Source organism: Lithobates pipiens, unplaced genomic scaffold, assembly GCF_037356315.1.
Source record: "Lithobates pipiens isolate NorthernLeopardFrog02 unplaced genomic scaffold, aLitPip1_a1.2 Scaffold_8, whole genome shotgun sequence".
NCBI classification, from domain to species: domain Eukaryota; kingdom Metazoa; phylum Chordata; class Amphibia; order Anura; family Ranidae; genus Lithobates; species Lithobates pipiens.
Genome location: NW_027507903.1, coordinates 168722997 through 168746722, shown reverse-complemented (window position 1 = coordinate 168746722; position 23726 = coordinate 168722997). Strand labels below are relative to the sequence as shown.

The following is a 23726-nucleotide window of genomic DNA, read 5'->3' as shown; positions in this document are numbered from 1 at the left end:
ATCACTTCACTTCAAAATTGACATTTCATGTCCATTTCATTGAATAGAAGCATTTCATCTCCTTCTATTCACGTCTATGGTAATGCACCAGCATGGAGTGTTAATACATTAGTTAATAAGCGTTTGCGATGTGGTTTTAAAAATCAAAATCGCATTTTAATTGCACTGCAAACGCACCTAGGGCATTTAGGGGAGCGTTTTTAACGCTCATTAATCTCTTCTCAAACACACCTATTACATGCATTAATGATTTAAGCGTGTTTTGATAAGTGTAAGTATTTTGAACAAGTATGAACAAACCCTTAGGCTGGATTCACACCTATGCATTTTGCAGATTTGCACTACAGAACATGTTCCATAGGAAACTATGTTAAATTGACTGTAGTGCAAATCTGCAAAATGCAAAAAGTACTAGAAATGCATAGGTGTGAATCCAGCCTTAATGTGTTTAAGCTAAGGCCTTGATTTCTTCATCATGCTGTATGTCGCTGATTTAGGCCTGCTATCTGAAAGTTTCAGAAAGGCTTGTTAGTATGGTGCTGGACAATCAAGAATGAAGGAATGGCAGCCAAAAGTTGTCCAGCAGTTTTTCCATACATAAGCACTAATGTTTACTGTGCAGTTAGTGTGGTTTGCATGCGGTGCTTTTGCAGTGTGATTGCTGTACAACTGGCTATTATCTAAAACATAGCTTAGTATTTATGTGGGGACAGCATGAGATGTGTACTCATGTGGTCTTCTGGTATATGGCCAGGAAAATTGGTGACTTTAGTGTTCTGGATTCCTTGTATGGGGAAATTGATGAAATCCCTGCTTATACTGATAAATCATGGTTTACAAAATAGTAACATGCAGTGTGTGGCCATCATGTAACGGCAACATAGCAATCTGCCCACACAGCTGCATGGAAAAACAAAAAAGTTGTTGTTCAATGTTTTTATGAATGTGCTGATGCATTTACTTTTAAAAATAGACACCTTAATTGCTTATTCTCTTTAAAAGTCCTGCATCGGAATGGGTAGTAATAAATGAGTCCTAAAGGAAAATGCTAAAGCTCCATGCACACCGGCTTAAAAGTCACTGCTACTACAGGAGTTTTGTGTTTTGCTTGTATGCTTTGCACATTAGGATGATTAGAGGTATATTTTTGAGCTACCTTTTTTTTTTTTTTTTTTTTTTTTTTTTTCTTTTTTTTTTTTTTTTTTTTTTTTTGCATAGCCCAGTATGCATGGAGCCTAATGGTTTTGGATTAACTTTTTCCTGGTGGGTAGTCTAATGTTTGAACTGATATTTAGATCTGTTTATATACAACTACAGTAAAACCTTGGATTGCGAGTGAATTGGTCTGCGTATGTTTTGGAAGATGAGGTTTTTATTTTTTATAAATTTTGACTTCATAAACGAGCGATTTCTTGATATACAAGTAGCATCACAACTGAGTATAAAAAAAGAGGTGCCTCGAAGTGTAGCAATATGGTTACATTTTAAAGTGGATTGTAAAGTCTTGTTTTGTTATTTTAAAAGAAATAAAAAATAAAAATGTCTATGCTTACCTCCTCTGTGCAGTGAATTTGCACAGGGCAGCCCAGATACTCCTCTTCTCGGGTCCCTCTTCGGTGCTCCTGGCCTCTCCCTCCGGTTGAGTGCCCCCCACAGCTTACTATGGGGGTACCTGAGCTGCAGCTCCATGTATCCATTCAGACACGGAGCTACAGTTCTGCTCTGCCCCCATTCTCTCCTGATTGGCTGGCTGACTTTGACAGCAGCTTGAGCCAATGGCGTCTCAGCCAATGGCATCTCTGCCGGGTCTCGGCCAATCAGGAGGGAGAGCCCTGGACAGCCGAGGGACTCGTGGATAGAGATGGGACTCAGGTAAGTATTAGGGGGGCTGAAGGGGCTGCTGTACACAGAAGTCTTTTTATCTTCATGCATAGAATGCATTTAAAATAAAAAAACCTTCTGACTTTACAACCACTTTAATGAAGGTACGACATTTAGCAACTCGCATTGTTTATTAAATCAGGCACATCAAAGTATGCAGGTCTCCAGGGTAAAGCTGTCCACTTAGACCACCCGCACTGCCATCTACGTCATCCCTTCCCTTCCATTCTGCGCTCCACAAGTGTTTCAAGCCTCGCTTTCAGATTGGGAAGACTACCCTGCAGTAGAGCAATCATGATTGCAGACTGACGGCAGTGAGAGCCAGCGGTGTGGAGGACGGTCTATGTGGACCGTTTTACCTCGTATGCTAGCATACTTGGATGTGCCCGTTTTAATCATCAACCATGTAAGTTGCTAAATGTTGTACCTTCTTTAAATGTAACCATATTGCTACACTTGGAGGCGCCTCTCTTCTCTTTTATACTTTCTAGCTCCCGCTGGATTTTGCTTCTAATCCTGTTGTGGCTGCTGCAATTTGTGGAAGGGCATTTTATGGTTACACAATAACATTGTTGTTTATAATCTTTTTATATGGACTATAAGCCTGAAGGCTTTATGAAAAAAATGGTTGTGGAACAAATCATCTGAGTTTCCATTATGTCTTATGGGGAAATCTGCTTTGATATGAGTGCTTTGGATTGCAAGTACATTTCCAGAACTAATTATGCTCACAATCCAAGGTTTTACTGTATAGACAAATTTGTTACCTTTTTGTTATACACAATAAGAAAAACACCTTTTTCTCTGAAATAACTTTGAAACTAATCATAGAAACTGGCATCCATTCTTGTTCATTCCACATATAATGTAAATCCAGACTTTGCTAATGTATATAATACCTTTTAACAAATATTTATAGACAAAAAAATAATAATTACATTTCACATTCTTGAGCAATTTGTAAAAATGGAATGGGTGATCTCAGCAGGTCTATGTTCCCAGGCATGGAACATACAGTACAGTATAAAAGGCACATCAATAAAACAAATCATAATAAAATGCAAGGCTACATAAAAAATAAAAAATAAAAATTAAAAAAAAAAGTGTATAGTAAGGAGTAACTTTTACAAGATCGACCTGATCTGAGAGGATTTCAATAGAGAATGATAGCAGTTTGCCCAGTGTATGTTTTGAGGATTCTTATTGGCCATTCTCTGTGCTGTTTGGTTCATGCACTAGGTCAGTGATGGCGAACCTTGGCACCCCAGATGTTTTGGAACTACATTACCCATGATGCTCATGCACTTTGCAGCGTAGTTGAGCATCATGGGAAATGTAGTTCCAAAACATCTGGGGTGCCAAGGTTCGCCATCACTGCACTACGTTCTGTGCAGAAGTACTGTAGGAGAAAAGGTTGTGCCAGGGCTTTGCATGTCAAAGTGAAGACTAATATTTTTCCATGCGAGTAAATTTGTGTGCAAAGTGAATGTATAATGGGTGACATTTATCAAGCAGATTAGCTGCTCGATTAGTCACAAATCAGGTTGCATCTCCGTCAGCAAAGACCTCTGCATCTCAGTTCTTGGGCAGCCAAGTGTGACCGTTTTCTAAGTTAAACGACAGACTTATTAATGAAGATAAGACAAATTTCCACATACTGTATTTATCGGTATATGACACGTAGAGCTGGGCGATTTTTCTCAAAAAAAATCGAATCAAGTTTTTTTTTTTTGGACACCACTCCAGTTCTGAGGAGCAGACTAGGCCGAAGCCGTAACCTCGCCTAAACTCCTGCCCGCAGCACCTCAGGAGCAGTGCGGTGTCAGCACTGGTTCTGGTAAAAAAAAAAAAAAATCGATTTGCTGAAATTTTGAATCTATTTGACCTCTCAACTCAAGATTTAAATCGCATTTTTTTTTTTTTTTGTCCCCCCCCCCCCCCTCTCAGCCTTAATGACACACTTTTTCACACTGAAAACTGGATGCAAATAGTGTGTGTGCGTGTTATACGCTGATACTGCAATTTGGGCTGCCTAGGAGGGAGCAGGAAGGGGGGCGGTAAGAGCTGTTGGGTTACATACAGCAAGAATATCCTGTTTACTCAGCCTCTATATAATAGGAAGTCCCATCTCCTGTGCTGGCATTGGACCAGTGTTCTGTCTATCATAGAACTTTGTATTAAAGAGGCCGTAGAGTAAAACGGGAGATTCTCGCTGTATGTAATCTGACAGAGCTCTTCCCGCCACCCTCCTTGTCCCCTCCGAGACAGCAGTAATCTGAGGTGAGGCTGCATTGATGGGCACTGGCCTTTATTTTGCCTTACAGTTCATTATTTAAAATTGAAGTTTTTTTTTTCCTGAAATGTCCCTCCTAAAATGAAGGTGCGTGGTATACACCTGTGCGTGTTATATGCCAATAAATACGGTCGTTTGGAATTGGTCAGTGTTAGATTTCATTCAGTCGAGCAACTTTAGAGAAGCCGGAATTTAGGACTCGTGCAGTAACCTTGTAATAAATCTGCCTGCAGCAGTGCACTGCTCCTTGTTTAGAATTGCTTACCTTACGGCAGGGTTGATACATTTCCCAGATTCAATTTTATGCGAGGTTTTGACATGAGCTAGAGAGATTTATGTTTAGGGCCAGTTGATGGAGCATTCGTGACACATAACTTGTTGGGCAGCTCAGTCTGAAGTTTGTTAGACAACTGTCCGCTAAACCAGATCTCCAGTTTTTAGTGAAGTTGAAATGGTTTGGACCAAGCTGGTTCAAATGAACTATTGCCTTTGCTGCTAGATGTGTGCGCTGTATTTACCCTTGGCTACATACAGCGAGGTGTCCCGGCAATGAGATGGGACTTTCCCATCTCACTCCTGGAGCAAAATTGAGCTGTTGGAGTCAGGCTGCACATGCTCAGTTTGGTGTGTATTGCTAGAGGTTTTGTTTTTTGTTTTTCTGGGAAAAGGGCATATGATCAGCACAGGGCCAATCAGCACTGTCCAGACAGAGGGTCAGGGGCCCTGGATCCTGATAGGGCCGCTGCTGGGTTATACTCCATCTCCAGGTGAATGGACACTCGTAGACCAAAGGTCTTTAGGCAGGAAGTACTTCAGTTTTTTTTACCAGTGTCTGCAAGGTGGTTGGCACGGTTTGTTTGAGCTCTCTGAGCACCAGATCTCTAGTCCCACAAACGGTTCTTAAATGAATCAAGGGATTGACCGATCGGATCCATTTGACACAGGCATTATATGCTTAGATAAATGTTACCAGAGCTTGCAAGGTTTTGCCTGTATTGCGGTCTCTGGGCACTGGACCCTGCGAAATGGAATCCTGGACACCACAGCGCTAAGGCATTCCTGCAGGGTGCTGCACAGGTCCAAAGGAGTGGACCCTAAACATGAAAAGGGTACCCAGTCCTTGAAGGTCCTCAAGTGTCAGGAACCCGCCGCGAAGATTGGGCTCTTAGTTTCTAAGCTGCCCTGCGCTTGGACAGTAGTAAGTAAAACCCCTTTATTTTTTATTGTGGGGTGTCCCAGTGATTAAAACAGTTAAGCTAGCTAGAGGCTGGATGCCTGTGTGCAGTGACCATACAGGGGAGTTTTGGGCTAGCTGTGGGTGTTTACAAAGTGTACTTTTGAGGCAGTGCCTTATGCCCAGTTCCATTCCAGGCCTTTACAGCAAGACATCCTTATTGGCTTGGAACAGAAGAGGACAAGCCCCGGATTATCTTTTCAGGCACGTTTAAGCCTAAACTGGTGGTTGCAGGATCAGAACCTGCAAAAGGGAAAATCTTTTCTCCTGGTAACTTGGAGGGTACTGACTACAGATGCTAGTCTCTCAGGCTGGGGAGCGACCCTAGAAGGGCTCACAACCCGGGGGGGGGGGGGGGGGGGGGAAATGGTCAGGGACAGAACAGACCCTATATAAACCACCAAGGCGTTACCAGGAGTCCTTCAGCTCTGAAGGAGGTGAACCACATACTAGCCTGGGCAGAGGGGCATGTGCTGATTCTGTCACCAGTCCATGTCCTGGGAGTAGAGAACTGGAAGACAGAGATTATCTCAGCCACCAGCAGATCTGCACGGGGGAATGGTCCCTATACCCAGAGGTGTTCCAGGAAATTTGCCAGCATTGAGGATGGCCAGAGGTCGACCTATTGGCATCCATGTTCAACAACAAGCTACAGCAATTTGTGTCCCAAATAAGGGATCCTCTGGCAATCAGAGCAGATGGTTCCATGGAGCCAGTACTCCCTGGTTTATGCTTTCCCTCTAATCCCTCTCCTTCCACATTTGTTGTGCAGGATTCGGAGAGGGGGTTCCAATCATGCTGGTGGCACCAGCTTGGCCCCAGCCTGACAATATACGGGCCATGGACCCTTCCGCATCACCCCATTATACTGTCTTAAGGTCCTATATTCCACCCCAATTTAGAGTCTCCAAATTTAACGGCATGACTATTGAAGCCAGGGTGCTTAAGAACCGTGACATCTCAGGACCAGTAGTGTCTACCCTAGTGAATGCTAGAAAAGCTGTCACTAGGAAGATTTATCATAATGTCTGGGAGACTTATATTGCTTGGTGTGAAGCCAGAAAATGGCATCCTCGGAAATACGTTATTGGGAGAATTCCCTTTTCTACAGTCGGCTGTGGAAATCAGATTGGCTTTGAGTACAATCGGAGGTCCAGTTTGTCAGTATTCTTCCAAAGGCCTTTAGCATCCCATTCGTTAGTCGGAACCTTTATGCAGGGGGCGACTCGTTTGCTTCCCCCCCCATTAGGTCACAAATGTGTCCTTGGGACTTGAACTTGGTGCTGCCTGTGTTTACAGAAACAACCATTTGAACCTATCAAGGAAATTCCATTAGACTTGCTGTCACGCAAGCCAGCCTTCCTGATGGCCATCACCTCGGCTAGAAGGGTGTCCGAGTTGGCAGCCCTTTCGTGCAGGGAACCATACTTGATCCTTCACCATGACAAGGCCTTTCATTTAAAACAGGACATTATTTTACCTTCTTTTTTTTTTTTTTTCTCTCAGCCTTGCTCAGTGGAAAAGCGACTGCATTCATTGGACATTGTCCAGACAGTCAAGGTTTATTTGTCTAGATCTGCGGAAATCCGAGGATCAGACTCCTTTGTTTTACCAAAAGGACCCAAGAAGGGGCAAGCAGCTTCCAAGGCTTCCGTTGCCGATTGGGTCCATCAATTGGACTTTCAGGCCTATGGTCTGAAACCTCAAGCTCCTACCTTTAGGGTGAGAGCTCATTCTACTAGGGGTGTAGGAACCTCCTGGGCTTTTCGCCATCAAGTATCTGTGGCTCAGATTTGTAAGGCTGCTACCTGGTCTTCAGTGCATACGTTCACAAATTTTTATCAAGTGGATGTTCGAGCAGCTGAGGCTTCAGGACGTCAATTTTGTTTGGGTACAGCGTTGCACGACCGTGCAATTGTCAGTTAACGTGACAGTGGCAAATCACAAAAAATGGCTTGGTCATTCAGCAGCCAAATCTTCCGGGGCTGAAGTGGTTAAAAAATACTTAACTTTAGAAGTGGAATGACTGTTAATCCTACACTTAAATTAATATTAAAGTCTAGTTTTTGTTTTGTTTTTTCTTTCAAAATAACAAACCTATTATACTTACCTGCTCTGCGTAGTGGTTTTGCACAGAGCAGCCTGGATCCTCCTCTTGGAGTCCCTCGTCGGTGCTCCTGGCCCCTCCCTCCTGTTGAATGCCCCCACAGCAAGCAGCTTACTGTATGGACACCCGAGCCGAGCCACAGCTCTGTGTGTCTTTACAGACCCAGAGCTGCGGTTCAGCCACACCCCCCTCTCTTCATTGGTTAACTGACTTTGACAGCAGTGGGAGCCAATGACGCCGTTGCTAAGTCTTAACCAATTAGGAGGGAGAGTCCCGGATCGTTACCGCGATTTAGCTGCGTTTTACCGCGTTTGCGTCTAGAAGCGTTTAGTTAAGCTAACATCATAGACCCTCCCCAGCTCAAAAAAACAGTATTATTAACTATTTCAGCAATTTTGTGAGACCAGAGTGAGTAGCAGCAGCTGTGAGAGCTGCAGTGTACTTGTATTTAGCGTGCCACTTGCCACGGCACCTGCCACAAGTTGTGGATTGTCCACTTGCCACGTCACTTGCCACGTCACCTGCCACAAGTTTTGTATTGTCCACTTGCCACGTCACTTGCCACGTCACTTGCCACAAGTTGTGGATTGTCCACTTGCCACGTCACCTGCCACAAGTTGTGGATTGTCCACTTGCCACGTGACTTGCCACATCACCTGCCACGTCACTTGCCACGTCACCTGCCACAAGTTTTGGATTGTCCACTTGCCACCTGACTTGCCACGTCACCTGCCACAAGTTTTGTATTGTCCACTTGCCACATCACTTGCCACGTCACTTGCCACGTCACCTGCCACAAGTTTTGGATTGTCCACTTGCCACCTGACTTGCCACGTCACCTGCCACAAGTTTTGTATTGTCCACTTGCCACGTCACCTGCCACAAGTTTTGTATTGTCCACTTGCCACGTCACTTGCCACAAGTTTTGGATTGTCCACTTGCCACCTGACTTGCCACGTCACCTGCCACAAGTTTTGTATTGTCCACTTGCCACGTCACTTGCCACAAGTTGTGGATTGTCCAACTGCCACGTCACCTGCCACAAGTTGTGGATTGTCCACTTGCCACGTGACTTGCCACGTCACCTGCCACGTCACCTGCCATAAGTTTTGGATTGTCCACTTGCCACCTGACTTGCCACGTCACCTGCCACACGTTTTGTATTGTCCACTTGCCACGTCACTTGCCACAAGTTGTGGATTGTCCAACTGCCACGTCACCTGCCACAAGTTGTGGATTGTCCACTTGCCACGTCACCTACCACAAGTTTTGTATTGTCCACTTGCCACGTCACTTGCCACGTCACCTGCCACAAGTTTTGTATTGTCCACTTGCCACGTCACTTGCCACGTCACTTGCCACAAGTTGTGGATTGTCCACTTGCCACGTCACCTGCCACAAGTTGTGGATTGTCCACTTGCCACGTGACTTGCCACATCACCTGCCACGTCACTTGCCACGTCACCTGCCACAAGTTTTGGATTGTCCACTTGCCACCTGACTTGCCACGTCACCTGCCACAAGTTTTGTATTGTCCACTTGCCACATCACTTGCCACGTCACTTGCCACGTCACCTGCCACAAGTTTTGGATTGTCCACTTGCCACCTGACTTGCCACGTCACCTGCCACAAGTTTTGTATTGTCCACTTGCCACGTCACCTGCCACAAGTTTTGTATTGTCCACTTGCCACGTCACTTGCCACAAGTTTTGGATTGTCCACTTGCCACCTGACTTGCCACGTCACCTGCCACAAGTTTTGTATTGTCCACTTGCCACGTCACTTGCCACAAGTTGTGGATTGTCCAACTGCCACGTCACCTGCCACAAGTTGTGGATTGTCCACTTGCCACGTGACTTGCCACGTCACCTGCCACGTCACCTGCCATAAGTTTTGGATTGTCCACTTGCCACCTGACTTGCCACGTCACCTGCCACACGTTTTGTATTGTCCACTTGCCACGTCACTTGCCACAAGTTGTGGATTGTCCAACTGCCACGTCACCTGCCACAAGTTGTGGATTGTCCACTTGCCACGTCACCTACCACAAGTTTTGTATTGTCCACTTGCCACGTCACTTGCCACAAGTTGTGGATTGTCCACTTGCCACGTGACTTGCCACATCACCTGCCACGTCACTTGCCACATCACCTGCCACAAGTTGTGGATTGTCTACTTGCCACGTCACTTGCCACAAGTTTTGTATTGTCCACTTGCCACGTCACTTGCCACAAGTTTTGTATTGTCCACTTGCCACGTCACTTGCCACGTCACTTGCCACATCACCTGCCACAAGTTTTGTATTGGCCACTTGCCACGTCACTTGCCACGTCACTTGCCACATCACCTGCCACAAGTTTTGTATTGTCCACTTGCCACGTCACTTGCCACATCACCTGCCACAAGTTTTGTATTGTCCACTTGCCACGTCACTTGCCACGTCACTTGCCACATCACCTGCCACAAGTTTTGTATTGTCCACTTGCCACGTCACCTGCCACGTCACCTGCCACAAGTTTTGTATTGTCCACTTGCCACGTCACCTGCCACATCACCTGCCACAAGTTTTGTATTGTCCACTTGCCACGTCACCTGCCACATCACCTGCCACAAGTTTTGGATTGTCCACTTGCCACGTCACTTGCCACATCACCTGCCACGTCACTTGCCACGAGATGTGGATTGTCCACTTTCCACGTCATCTGCCATGCCACCTGCCACAAGCTGTGGATTGTCCACTTGCCACGTCACCAGCCACATCACCTGCCACAAGTTGTGGATTGTCCACTTGCCACGTGACTTGCCACATCACCTGCCACGTGACTTGCCACATCACCTGCCACGTGACTTGCCACGAGATGTGGATTGTCCACTTTCCACGTCATCTGCCATGCCACCTGCCACAAGCTGTGGATTGTCCACTTGCCACGTCACCAGCCACATCACCTGCCACAAGTTATGGATTGTCCACTTGCCACATCACCTGCCACGTGACTTGCCACATCACCTGCCACGTGACTTGCCACATCACCTGCCACGTGACTTGCCACATCACCTGCCACAAGTTGTGGATTGTCTACTTGCCACGTCACTTGCCACCTCACCTGCCACGTCACTTGCCACGTCACCTGCCACAAGTTGTGGATTGTCCACTTGCCACGTCACCTGCCACAAGTTGGGGATTGTCCACATCACCTGCCACGTCACTTGCCACATCACCTGCCACAAGTTGTGGATTGTCCACTTGCCATGTCACTTGCCACATCACCTGCCATGCCACCTGCCACAAGTTGTGGATTGTCCACTTGCCACGTCACCAGCCACATCACCTGCCACAAGTTGTGGATTTCCACTTGCCACGTGACTTGCCACATCACCTGCCACATCACTTGCCACGTCACCTGTCACAAGTTGTGGATTGTCCACTTGCCACGTCACTTGCCACCTGCCATGTCACTTGCCACAAGTTGTGGATTGTCCACTTGCAATTGTTTAAAATATTTTTCTAATGGTTTTTCATCATTTGCAATCATTTTTGAGATTTTTAATGTAAAAAAAAAAGTCACCTTTAAAAACGCATATAAATGCAAACGCGGGTGCCGCGTTTAGCTGCGTTTTGCGTCTGAAACGTGGAAATTTTTGCTTCTGAACGCATTTTTTTTGCTTCTGGAAAAACGAGATTAAACGCAACTGCATAAAAACGGACAAAAACGAGACTGTGTGCATGGACACATAGGATAACATTGAATGAGTTCAGGGGCAGTTGAAAAACTGTCCAACTGCATCTGAACGCGCGTTTAACTGCGCCTCGTGTGCATGAGGGGGACTGCTGCACGCAGAAGGTTTTTTTTATCCTAATGCATTAAGATAAAAAAAATCTTCTGCCTTTACAACCAGTTTAAGGTTTTTGTGACTTGCTAATTATGATTTCATGGCGTTCACAACAATGTAGTATTACATTTAGGTCACACAACTTTGACTTTAAGACCAAATAACTGTTGTAGGCTTGCAGCTAGGAAATCATTTAGGCTTTGTACATTTTTAGTATGCACAAGATAACTTTTTGGTGCTTTTATTTAGCTGTTTGCAAAGTGATGTTACTGGTGGATATTGTAGGAGGTTTTCAGTTGACTACAGTATGGATACACAGTGGGGTTGATTTGTTTAAAACTGGTAAGTGCAAAATCTGGTGGAGTTGTGCATGGTAGCCAATTGGCTTGTAACTTTAGCTTGTTCAATTTAGGCTTTGACAAAAAAAAAACATGGCGATTTGTTTTTTATGCAAAGCTGCACCAAGTTTTTCACACTCCACCCCTTTGTCTGTGAAGACATGCTTAGAATTGCTGAGAATTTGATACATTTTATATCCTATCAATTTTGCCTTGACAACTGTTCAAGAACTTCTCAATTGTAACCTTTTGTATTCATCAACTAAAAAAAGACGTACACGACTTGTGTGTGAAAAATGGAGGAGCGACAGCAGTTCGGAGCTCATCAGTACCTTCCCATCGGTGCAGCCGATCAGCGCACATCAGTGAAGGAGAAAAATTATTTACAAAATTTTATAATCGAAACAAAAGAAAAAAAAAATTCGGCCTTTTTTCGTTTGTTTACTGAAAAATAAAGTGATTTAAATGGCAAAAAGCTTTATCTGTCAAAAAAAAAAAATAGTAAAAATTTTGTTTGACAATTGCGCAGTCATGCAATGCTGTACCCAAAGTGCGACAGTGCTGAAAATTGGCCTGGGCAGGAAGGGGCATTGAAGTGGTTAAAGCAGGGCTTGACATATTTGCTTAGAATTAGGCAGCTAAAAAAAGTTATGAGCTTGTTTTTTTTTTAAATTGGCTGTCCAGTGCCCAGAACTTCATGTCCGGATCATCCGGCAATAATGCCGGGGATGCACTGGAACGCGTCAAAAAATGCGCAGGCAGAAAAGCACTAACGCATTCAGACTACGTTTCTATGGTGTGAACTGGCCCTCAAAGTGGAAGTCCATTTTTGAATTTGTACCTACGAGTAAGCTTATAATAAATCTTACCTGTAGGTACAGTGAATAATATCTCCTAAACGTGCACCATTTTTAGGAAATATTCACACGGGATGTGATGAGCGCATGCGCTCTGAATGGTCGGCGTACCTTCAGAGCTCCATGCCGGGGCTCCCGCGTGGGAGTGATGTCATCACAGCCCCAGCCATGTATACAGCTGGAGCCTGCGAACCCAGAAGGAAAGGTGCGTGAAGATGGAAGCACCATGACGGTTCTGTGCTGGAGGGCTCCATGAGCGGTGCATACTAGCACATTATAGCATAACGCTGGAGGGGGGGGCCTAATTTATTATTTTTTCTGGGTGATTGACTACTACTAGTACTTTACCTTTGCCCACTCTATCCAAAAAAAACAACAAAAACTGGGATAAAAAAAAAAAAAAAACACTAGTAGATTCACAAACCACAATCCCTAACCTTGGACAAAGTATGTGTGTTCACTGTATGTTTTGCGAATTTGAATTTAATAATTGTCTCATGGCTGCCAATATGTGAGATTTCATCAGAGTGAACGTATAATTATATGGGATTAATTCACTCTTCAGACTCCTGGTACTTGTGCATGTAAGCTGTTTTTAATTTTGAAAACAGTCATTTAGGCTGGGTTCACACCATTGCGAATTGGATGCATGTTCTCTGCATCCAATTTGCAATAGCAGGAGATTTTGACTGGCTCTCTATGGAGCTGGCTCACATATCTCCGCATCGGGTCCGATGCGTTTTGCACAAAAAAAAAAATGCTGTGAGTCTTTTGACCTATTTCAGGTCCAAATTCAGCCAAAAATTCAGGCTGAAATCTGACCTGAAACGGTGAACCAGGGCACAGTAGACCCCTGCTGTGAGCCGCAGGTGATTCATATGTGAACCCAGCCTTATTCTACACATTAGAGCAGGGGTCTCAAACTGGCGGCCCTCCAGCTGTTGCGAAACTACAAGTCCCATCATGCCTCTACCTGTGGGAGCCATGCTTGTAACTGTCAGCCTTGCAATGCCTCATGGGACTTGTAGTTTCGCAACAGCTGGAGGGCCGCCAGTTTGAGACCCTTGCATTAGAGCATTAGAATGAACATTTGTATGAAATATACTAAAATTGTTACAAAAACTCTCAAACTTTGATGACTTGACAAATTCAGCTTTGAAAGTATTTTCAAATTCCATTTACTTCTAACATTCAATTTTGGAAATGCATAGACCAGGGCTTGACAGACTTGCTTTGAAAAAAGAGATCTGTCCTTTATTTGGCGTGGTGATCGGCATGCAAGGGAGCCAGTGAGACTGCAGCCAGATGGGCACTTCCACACGTGCCTCCTGTCCAGAATCACAAATTGCTCACATCTGGTGCCAAAAGTGAATGGGCTGACAAAAGCTCAGGCGCCAGGACACAATTTCTTGTCACCATGGCGACCTGGCACCTGGGGTTTGTCGGGGCCTAGCATAAACTACAAAAACTGCAATCTATGACTAGCTTTAGGGTGCCGCACATACTCTATTTTCTGCATTGTTAAGATGTCCGAACTGTTCTTAAGCCTTTGATATAAATTTTGTTTTTCAGTGATTTGAGCCTAAATCCCACAAGAGGGTTGCCTGTCGTGTGACATGTGCTTCTTTGTTTTGTTTATAGGTTGACATAGTAATGGAACCTGTATACTAAATAAGGCTGCTATAATCTATGAATAGGGATTGCATTATGTGTTTTCACTGGATTTGGGGGGGGGGGGGGGGGGCGCAACTTCACTATGGAAGGGGGAAAAACTTGGACACCAATCAGTGTAAAAAAAGAAAAGTGCTCAATGCTGTTTTTTGGGGAATATCTTAGCTGTACTAAACCATTTACTCAGTAATCAGTACAGTTCTACTTTAAAACCTATACTGGACAACTGTATATCTGGCTGTCATCGCTGACCACCTCCTGAAAAAGCTGGTTCCTGGCTGCCATACTTTGATTTCCTGAAATTTAAAATGAGAATAAATACAGAACTCGTGATCTACATACCGGTACTTTTTCCTGATCAGCATGCAACCCAAAAACGAAAAATCATTCCATCGCTGCTTACCAGTACTTGGATGTGATGGCTGCATTCCTTTTATTCCCTTTTTTCCTTTCTCTTTTATTTTCACCTGTTGATCCTGCTAGTAAGTCTGTTATTTTTCACCTTCTTTTAACAGAGCAAACTGCCCAGCAAAAGGTTAGTATTTTCACTCTTCCAGGGACCTGTTGCTTCAAAATTGAGGACCATAAACTGGATAATTGCATGTCATTGTAATGCAATGTAGTGTGCATGACAATGCATGTTAAATGCACTACAATGTGCATTTTTAATGCATTGCAATGATTTTTTTTTTTTTTTTTTTGTATATGTGCTGCACAGAGGGAAAGGATCCCTAGTCATCTATGACCATTTTTTTTATCCCAAAAAGTTTACTGTAACTGCTCAAAGCGAAGGAGATCCGCCCACCCCTCATCATATTAAGTCGGCTACAAATGCGCTAGCTGCCAACTTTTAATATATGGACACTTACCTCTCCAGGGAGTCCACGATGTCGGCACCCCAGCTGATCTTCGGAACCCAACAGACATGCTGGCAGCCAATGGCTGTTAGAGCTGACAGTTGTCCTGAGCCCTGTCTGAAAACAATAGCTCAGCAAGGAGATTGCTGTACATCAGATAGTTAGTAAAGCAGCTCCTCCCAGGTTTTTTTGTTTCATTTTTCAACCTGCTCGGTCAAACGAAAACGAGACCTGCTTAGTGTGCACTGGGCATTACTGGCCAGTCAACAAGTGGAAATAAAGGGAAAAAATCTTAAAGGAAACCGATGCAGCATCACCTTTTTTTGTATTTTTATTTTGGATAAAAAAAAAGTGTGTTGCGGTGGCGGTGTTATAACCCTTGTCGGGTTTTTTTTTTTTTTAAGTTTTTTTTTTTGCCACCTTTTGTCTAATTAGGGAAACTTCCTTTTCACTTTCTGTCCTATTGCAAAAACGAGAAGTGAGGGAATCTTGGGGTGTTCTCACTGGAAGATTTCCCCGCTATTCCTGTTTTGATGTCTACATTGAAAGTAAAAAAAAATCCAAAATTTTGGGTAAAGGGTAAACGGGACAAACAGGGCGAATCTCCCCAATGGGGGCACAGACAGTAATAGACTGGTGTGTTAATCTTTCCACTCAAAACAAAACAGTTTGCCTTTTACTTCTGCTTTAAAAGTGATATTAAAGTGGGGATGTTATCCCCTCACTCCTCCTTGGTACCACAATTTATTTGTGTAGCAGGTCTTTGGGACCTGGCAGAGAGCCTTGGCACATCTGCGCATGAATAAGGAGATTTCTGCGCATGCACGCACACGCTAGTTTCTGGCAGGGGACTTGGTGGGTGCTTGCAGCTTCTTTGCACTGGAACACCCTCTGCATGTGCATATGTGCCACAGGCCTCTGCCAAATCTAAACATCTGCGGTGCATCTACACATAAGCAGCTTCTCCAGAGCCAATGCCCTACAGTGAATTATGGACACCCTAGGACAGTTGCCAACCTTGGCACACCAAACGCCTGGAGTGCCAAGGCTTGCCACCACTTCCCTAGGAGTAAACGGGGACCCAACCCTCATTCTGGCCTAGGCCAGAAAGCAGGAAGTTCTGCGCTGCAGCACAAAAAGGTAGTTCATATATAAAATAAAAGCACTTGTTTAAGGGGGAGAAATGAGGAAAGAAAAATTAGGTGTTTAGAAGTAAAGTTCCACTTTGCAATTAAAATTATTGGAAAAAAGTTTTTTTTCATGGCATACAAAAGCATGAACATTGTCAAATGTCAAAGAACCAAAACCTCCTTCTATACTGTTATAGGACATTATGTAGTGACCAAGGAACAGCAAAATCAAGAAAAGCTTGACCTAACATTCAGGCTCTGCTTAATAAAGCAACCACATATTTAAGGTTGTGAGCCTAGAAGTATCAGCAACCGGTTACTAAAATGAGATAAAAAAAATAAATTAAATAATTGTGAAGTAACATTTCAATAAACTATAGGGCACTCATAGCCAAATACATAAAGCGTAAATAACCCTAAATAATCACAGCACATGGCCTTACTCATGAGGAAGCGTACAGAGATTCATTACATCACAAGAGACCATAAAAGAAAGGTAGGTAGAAGAAAAAGTGAAAGAGAAAAGCAAGGTTGGTCCCCTCGGCCGGGCCTCAATCCTCAGGGTGGTCTAGCAGCTAGGGGGCTTGGAGGTACGCAATCCAGGGGTTCCATACATTTTCAAACTTGACTTGCTTATGCTTACGGATACTGGTCGTTTTCTGTATACCATAATCCAAAGATATTTCATGTTTCACTATCATGACATTGATCACGGCTAATTTCCATGCTCGCGCTATGGTTATTTTGGCTGAGGGAAAGATTAAAAAAATTAGAGTTCGAAAATGTCTGGGAATCTCCTCCGAACAGGTCAGCGAGCAGCTCAGTTTTGGCGCCTCTGGGTATATTCTTGTCCCGTCACCGAATAGACAAGACTGAACACTGACCTTCAGACGGGACCACCAGATATGAAACCTATCGCCCTCCTGTCCACATCCCCGAAAACAAAGGGGCGAGGTGCCCGAGTATAGTTTTGCCAATCTTGTTGGGACGAGGTACCAACGCGATAACAATTTGTAGTTTTCTTCCCCAAGGGAAGTATTGAGTATGCACCATGGTCGTCCACTTTATCCACATCTCCTCTTCAATTGTTTCGTCCAGGTCTGATTCCCATGCCGTTTGGTAGGTAAAGTTCCACTTTTAAGCTGAGTAGGTCAGTATGACTGCCATGCAACTAACATTTTTTAGAAAATCTAAAGTAAATTTGGTTGGGATGACTCCACAAAAATTCCAATTTATTGAAAAACCGTGTTAAAAAAAAAAAAAAAAAAATACAGGCTAAAAGGTGTAGGTTGTGGATAGGAGTCTACATGGTTCATGTAGGTAAGGCAAAAATAGTGGCTTAATATGAACCTAGTACATTATAATAAATTCTAGAAATTCGATTTTCTTTATTTTAAATTATACTTGTATTTTTTCGGGTGATTGGTCCTTTTGGTACAGCTGTGTATTTTTGGCTGGTTGATGACTGTGTCCTGTCAGTATATTTATAGATCCGATGAGCTGGCATCATCTGTGTTTTTATTAGAGAAACCACTTAGCTCTGAACTTGACATACCAGCTCTGTGTAATCTTCTAGGAGTCCACCGAAATGATGGAGGAAAAAACAAAGCTGAGGAGAGAAGGCAGTTTTAAATAGCTGCTGAGCTCTGTCCACCCACTGTTTTTATTTCTGTAACGTAATTATTCCTATGACTGAAGCATGATGCACTATTTACGGCTTCTAAAAATACGCAGAGAAGTATTTACCGTATATACTCGAGTATAAGCCGAGATTTTCAGCCTCTTTTTTGAGGCTGAAAGTGCCCCCCTCGGCTTATACTCGAGTCATCGCTGTCTGCCCGCTCGATCAGCGTGTCGAGCAGACAGACAGCGGCCATTCTGATTCAAAAGCCGCGCCTCCGGCTCCCCCTTCGCCTGTGATAGGCGGAACACTGAATTTCCCAGCAGCCTGTGTTCCGCCTATCACGGACTTCGTATCATCCTCGTACTACGGACGAGGATGATACGACGTCTGTGATAGGCGGAACACAGGCTGCTGGGAAATTCAGTGTTCCGCCTATCACAGGCGAAGGCGGCGGCGCAGCTTTTGAATTTTACAATGGCCGCCGACGAACGAAGAGGGCACGGGACGGAGGCAAGGCACAGGACGGCACGGCACGGGACGGGACGGGACGGGACCGGAGGCAAGGCACGGCGGCGAGGCACGGCGGCGAGGCACGGCGGCGAGGCACGGAGGCAAGGAGGCTCGGCACGGGACGGAGGCTCGGGACAAAGGCTCAGGACACAGGTAGGCTGGACACACACACACACACACACACACACACACACACACACACACACACACACACACACACACACACACGGATACACACACACACACAGGGATGGATGGATGGATGGAGACACACACACACAGGGATGGACGGACACACAGGGATGGACGGACACACAGGGATGGACGGACACACAGGGATGGACGGACACACACACAGGGATGGACAGGCATGTCTTACCCTCGGCTTATACACGAGTCAATAAGTTTGCCAGTTTTTTTGGGGGTAAATTGGGGGCCTCGGCTTATATTCGGGTCGGCCTATACTCGAGTATATACGGTAAACAATGTATAAGGACCATCTTTGAAAGGAAGCGAGAGAAGCCCTTGTTATGTCTTCATGTTCTGGGAATTAATCTTGACATTTATTAAAATATTTATTGCTCAGGGTTAGGTTTGTCTCTCTTCAGCTTTACAAGAATAGAAGGTTTACAGGAATCCCATTTAATTTAATCTTTACAAACCCATAATGTTCAGTCAAGAGAACCTACGCAAGTCTCCTTTTTTGACTATTTTAGTCATTTCAAGGAAGTTAAGGAAAACCGACCTAGTGTTGGGGAAATATTAAACCTAACTGTGTATTAATTTGTTTAGCTTCATTTAGGAGATGTTGTCTTGTTCTAATTTTTGTCATAAATAAGTACCAATGCTGGTTTACATTCCTTATTTCTTCTTTTGGGTGATTGGTAATGCCTTGTTCAGACAGTAGCTAGCACATGTTCCCCGTGCAGGCGTCCTTTGTTTCGGCATCTGCATTCAACCCGAGCTGCAAGTAGGCAACCTAAAGAAGTAGCTGCACAGACACAGTAGCACATCAAAATTTGACGGCCATGCTTAAAGTGGAGTTCTGGTGTAGCTGCTGATTTTTACTATTAGGGCTGTTAACTGGCCATTTGTCCTTGGCTCTTGAAGTGGTTCTTAGGTGCTGGTGCCGCCATCTTGGCTAAGGGAAACCGTCAGTCAAGCCTTGCAGCTTCACAGCCGGTTTCCTACTGCACATGCCCGAATCGCGCCCTTCAATGGGGGAGGGGGGGGGGCCGAACTTCTGGCTCACTTTACCACGGCCAACTCATCAGATGGCTTTAAGATGTACTGTTGCTGGAGGTGTAAAAGCAACAGGAGTGACACAAACTGTGCCAGAGAACACAGATAAGGGAGGGGAGAAGAGAAAAGCCAGAGATGTGACAGGACAAACTCAGCTGCCAGGTAGACACAGTTAAACTTATAAGGATAGTGTATTATCTGCCTAATATTGTCTCCTTTTTGCCTCATTGTAAAGTTTCTGCAGCCTTCCTCTTTCTGAGCCAAGGCATATAATCAAGGTTGAAAATGTACATATATTAATTGCAGAAGGTGACCTATATAGTTTGAGACCAGCAGAGGGAGCGCAGGTCCATTAAGTTAGTGACTGCTCTGGGCTTCAACAAAATGGTGGCCTCCAGCAAGAAGAAATGGGAACTATGCTGGAGGCAACTTGCAGCACATGCTGATTTTGGTAGCATCATTGTTAATGTTGAATGTATGTTCTTTTGTTAAAGAACATTAATTATCAAACTGTTATGGGTAAAGTTCCACTTTTATTCAAATAGCAAAGCTGGATGAAATTGAATGGCGTTCGAACGTTGACACATTGGCAAGAAAAAATGTGACAAACATCGAACGGTTTACAGCCAGCTTAAATTGCATTTAAAATCCCCAATTTAGGTGTTACAAATCATAGTGGTTATGTACAATGTTTAAATATCCTAGGCCGTCAACATTCTGCTATTCTGAATTTCTGGAATGGTGGTCAGAGAAAAAGGGTGACTGCTCATGCTGACCTCCTTGTGACAATGCTTGTTTACCAGGCTGTCAGGTCATGATTAGGTTTTGGTCTCCTACAATATGGACTTGTCGCAGTTGTACCGTTGCCTTCTGTATGCACGGTCATCCTGCGTATACAGGGAAATGTTGACAGGACTTTCCCCAATCCCAAAATACTTATCTTACCTGCACTCCCTTTCAGCTCCTGGCTCTTCTGCAGTTGGGCTTAGATTGGTTGTGTTGTAATGTTCTCATTTGCCTTGCTGGGAATGTGAGAAGACCATGAAGCTGTCAATAGACCATGGACAGGTTAAAGCGGAGGTTCACCCTTAAGTGGACCTTCCGCTCATTGGAATCCTCCCCCCCCCCCCCTCCTGCGCCACAATTGCCACCTTTCAGGGGGGAGGGGGGTGCAGGTACCTGTACAGTACAGGTATCTGCACCCACTTCCGGCGTAGATTCTGCAGAAGGCACGCCCCTTTCCGAAAGTCCCCCGCTGCCTGCTGGGAAACACACGGATCCCAGAGACAGCGGGGACTATCCTTATTGCGCAGCGCGACTCACGCATGCACAGTAGGGAACCAGGAAATGAAGCCGAAAGGCTTCACTTCCTGATTACCATTCCCAAGATGGCGGCGGCAGCACCCGAGAGACTATCAAGAGATCGGCTTCGGGTGCCGACATCGTGGGCACGCTGGGCGGGTAAGTGTCACTATTTTAAAAGTCAGCAGCTGCAGTATTTGTAGCTGCTGGCTTTTTAAAAAAAAAAACGCGGACTCCCGCTTTAACCTTTTAAAGAATCAAATCTGTAGAGCGCTAATAAAAAGTCGGCACTGTTGACCCAGGAAGTTTATATCCATGCAGAGGGAAGGCTCAAGAAAAAGCTCCGGTCGGGAAACCTGTTTCATAATATCGCACCTCTCTAGAAGGCAGAGAAACGCAGCGTTTTGGTGATGATGCACCAAACACTACTATTTTCTTTGAGTCGTTGCAGTTACCTTCATTTATCCATGAGGAGAAATACCAGTAACTTTACATAGTGTGAATGGGCTCTTGGTCTTCTTGCACACTGCAGCTTTAAAAAATCTCAGTACATCCTTTTTTTTTTTTTACTAATGTAAAATACAGCCCATTGTTTACTATGTGCCTGTAAACAAGCGCTGCATATTGAGTAGTTAAAATAAAATAAAAATCTGGGTTCCCAGTCGGTATTCTGAGCTGGTGCACGCAAATGTGCTATAAACAAAACAAACAAAAAAAACGCAGAGGTCTTCAACTACAACCAAAAGAAAGCTCTATTTGTGGGGGGAAAAAAGGGACATACCTTTTTTTTTTTTTTTTTTTTTTTTTTTTTTTTTTTTGCAATTGTCACGCAGTGCCGTATCGCAAAAAATGGCTCGGTCATGAAGGAGGGGAAAATATTCCGAAGGCCAAGTGGTTCATGGATTTTTGCCTAGGAATGTACTGTGCGGGTAAATGCACGCAAATACACATGAATACGTGCAGCACAAATGGCTGAAATTTTATGTCCAGAAATGTTGATGCCCAAACCTCAGTACTGTGTGCAAGAGGTCTTAGGCATGGCCGACCTGACTATGCCTATCTTGAAGGATCAATGACAGATTCTTGTCCCATCCCTGAGAAATGAGGGCTGGTAGATGTCTTCATGCAAACAGACCTGTGATCACTAATCGGGCTGGGTGTAAAATGACCAGGTTGGCAACTGTTCTCTTGTCTGTGGGGTACATCGAGTTTTCTATCTGGTCTGTGGGGTACATCGAGTTTTCTATCTGGTCTGTGGGGTACATCGAGTTTTCTATCTGGTCTGTGGGGTACATCGAGTTTTCTATCTGGTCTGTGGGGTACATCGAGTTTTCTATCTGGTCTGTGGGGTACATCGAGTTTTCTATCTGGTCTGTGGGGTACATCGAGTTTTCTATCTGGTCTGTGGGGTACATCGAGTTTTCTATCTGGTCTGTGGGGTACATCGAGTTTTCTATCTGGTCTGTGGGGTACATTGAGTTTTCTATCTGGTCTGTGGGGTACATCGAGTTTTCTATCTGGTCTGTGGGGTACATCGAGTTTTCTATCTGGTCTGTGGGGTACATCGAGTTTTCTATCTGGTCTGTGGGGTACATCGAGTTTTCTATCTGGTCTGTGGGGTACATCAAGTTTTTTTAGCTGGTTAAAGATTTGCTGATGTACTTTTTGGAAATCATGAGCCCCCTTCCTTCCCTGCTGTTCTTCTGTCTGGTTTGTAAAGTAATGTGAAGTGTGAATATATAAGAATTCTGATAATGCAGCAAAACCTTTCATTCTGCTCCTGTGGATCTGATATGACTCAACCTTCTTTTCATTCTTTATTTACAGTTACCTCAATGATTTGGACAGAATAGCACAGAACAGTTATATACCCACTCAGCAGGATGTTCTCAGAACTAGAGTAAAAACTACCGGTATAGTGGAAACACATTTTACATTCAAAGACCTTCATTTCAAGTAAGTCTTATTATAGTCTTTTATTTTTTTTTTATCGTGACCAATAGTTTCCTTTACATGTATTTCTAAATGCAATGTATTTTTTTTGTTTTAAATCCATCTTATTTGTTAGTGAAAATTTGAAAATAAATATATATATTATAATAAAAAAAAGTATATATATTTTGTGCCTAGAGCCCCTTGCATGTCTAGCTGCTGTGCGTCCCTCCCTGTGTTTTAGTGTGCCCGGGAGGCACAGGTGCAGCATCCAGCCACACTGCCTATCAAAGCATTTAGAGCCCTATGCGTTCAGGGGTGAATGCATTCTGCCCATTTGTCCCTTAACGCATAGGGTCCTAAACCTGAGTACTGCTCGCTACAGCATTCAGCTCTGTCCAGTTGCAGCCTCCCAAAGACTTTGATAAGCTGCTGACAGCAGAAATGGAGCCACTGCATCACTCCTCCCAGGCACACTAAAATGCTGGGAGGGACACAGCAACTAGACGCCCCAACCTTCAAGGGGCCTAAATATGCTGTATTTTGGGCAATTTAAATGCCAGCTGGCACTCTAGATTGGATTTAGTTTAAATAATTCTATGTGAACGCTTTTCTGATCAGTATAGTATCTGTAATTGATGTTGTCCTTCCTCTGTATTGCTTTTGAATTCCTCTAGCATTGCTGTATTTAGTCTGCTGACTAAGTACCTTGCTATCAAATGGCCAACGCCAAATCTAGGAAGACTCAAAGAAGTACTAGAACACTCCAAAACCCTGGTAGTTCATTGAGAACTACAAGCCGGCGGCCTCAAAGGATTTGGTTACTTGTTTTTTTCCCCATTCATTGAATACTGTGAATGATTGACGCAAGTGAGTGAAGATCCCCGCTCGCTGTCATAACGGGAAATGGGGGGGC

At 44.3% G+C, this 23726-nt stretch overlaps 1 protein-coding gene across 1 annotated transcript in view; it reads left to right on the top strand.

Moving 5' to 3' along the window:
- Positions 1 to 23726, top strand: part of LOC143962616 (guanine nucleotide-binding protein G(i) subunit alpha-1) — a 126358-nt gene that overhangs the window by 85187 nt on the left and 17445 nt on the right. The window contains exon 5 of the mRNA XM_077471932.1: positions 22706 to 22834. Coding sequence (XP_077328058.1) covers positions 22706 to 22834 — 129 coding nt within the window. The remainder of the gene's footprint in view (positions 1 to 22705; positions 22835 to 23726) is intronic.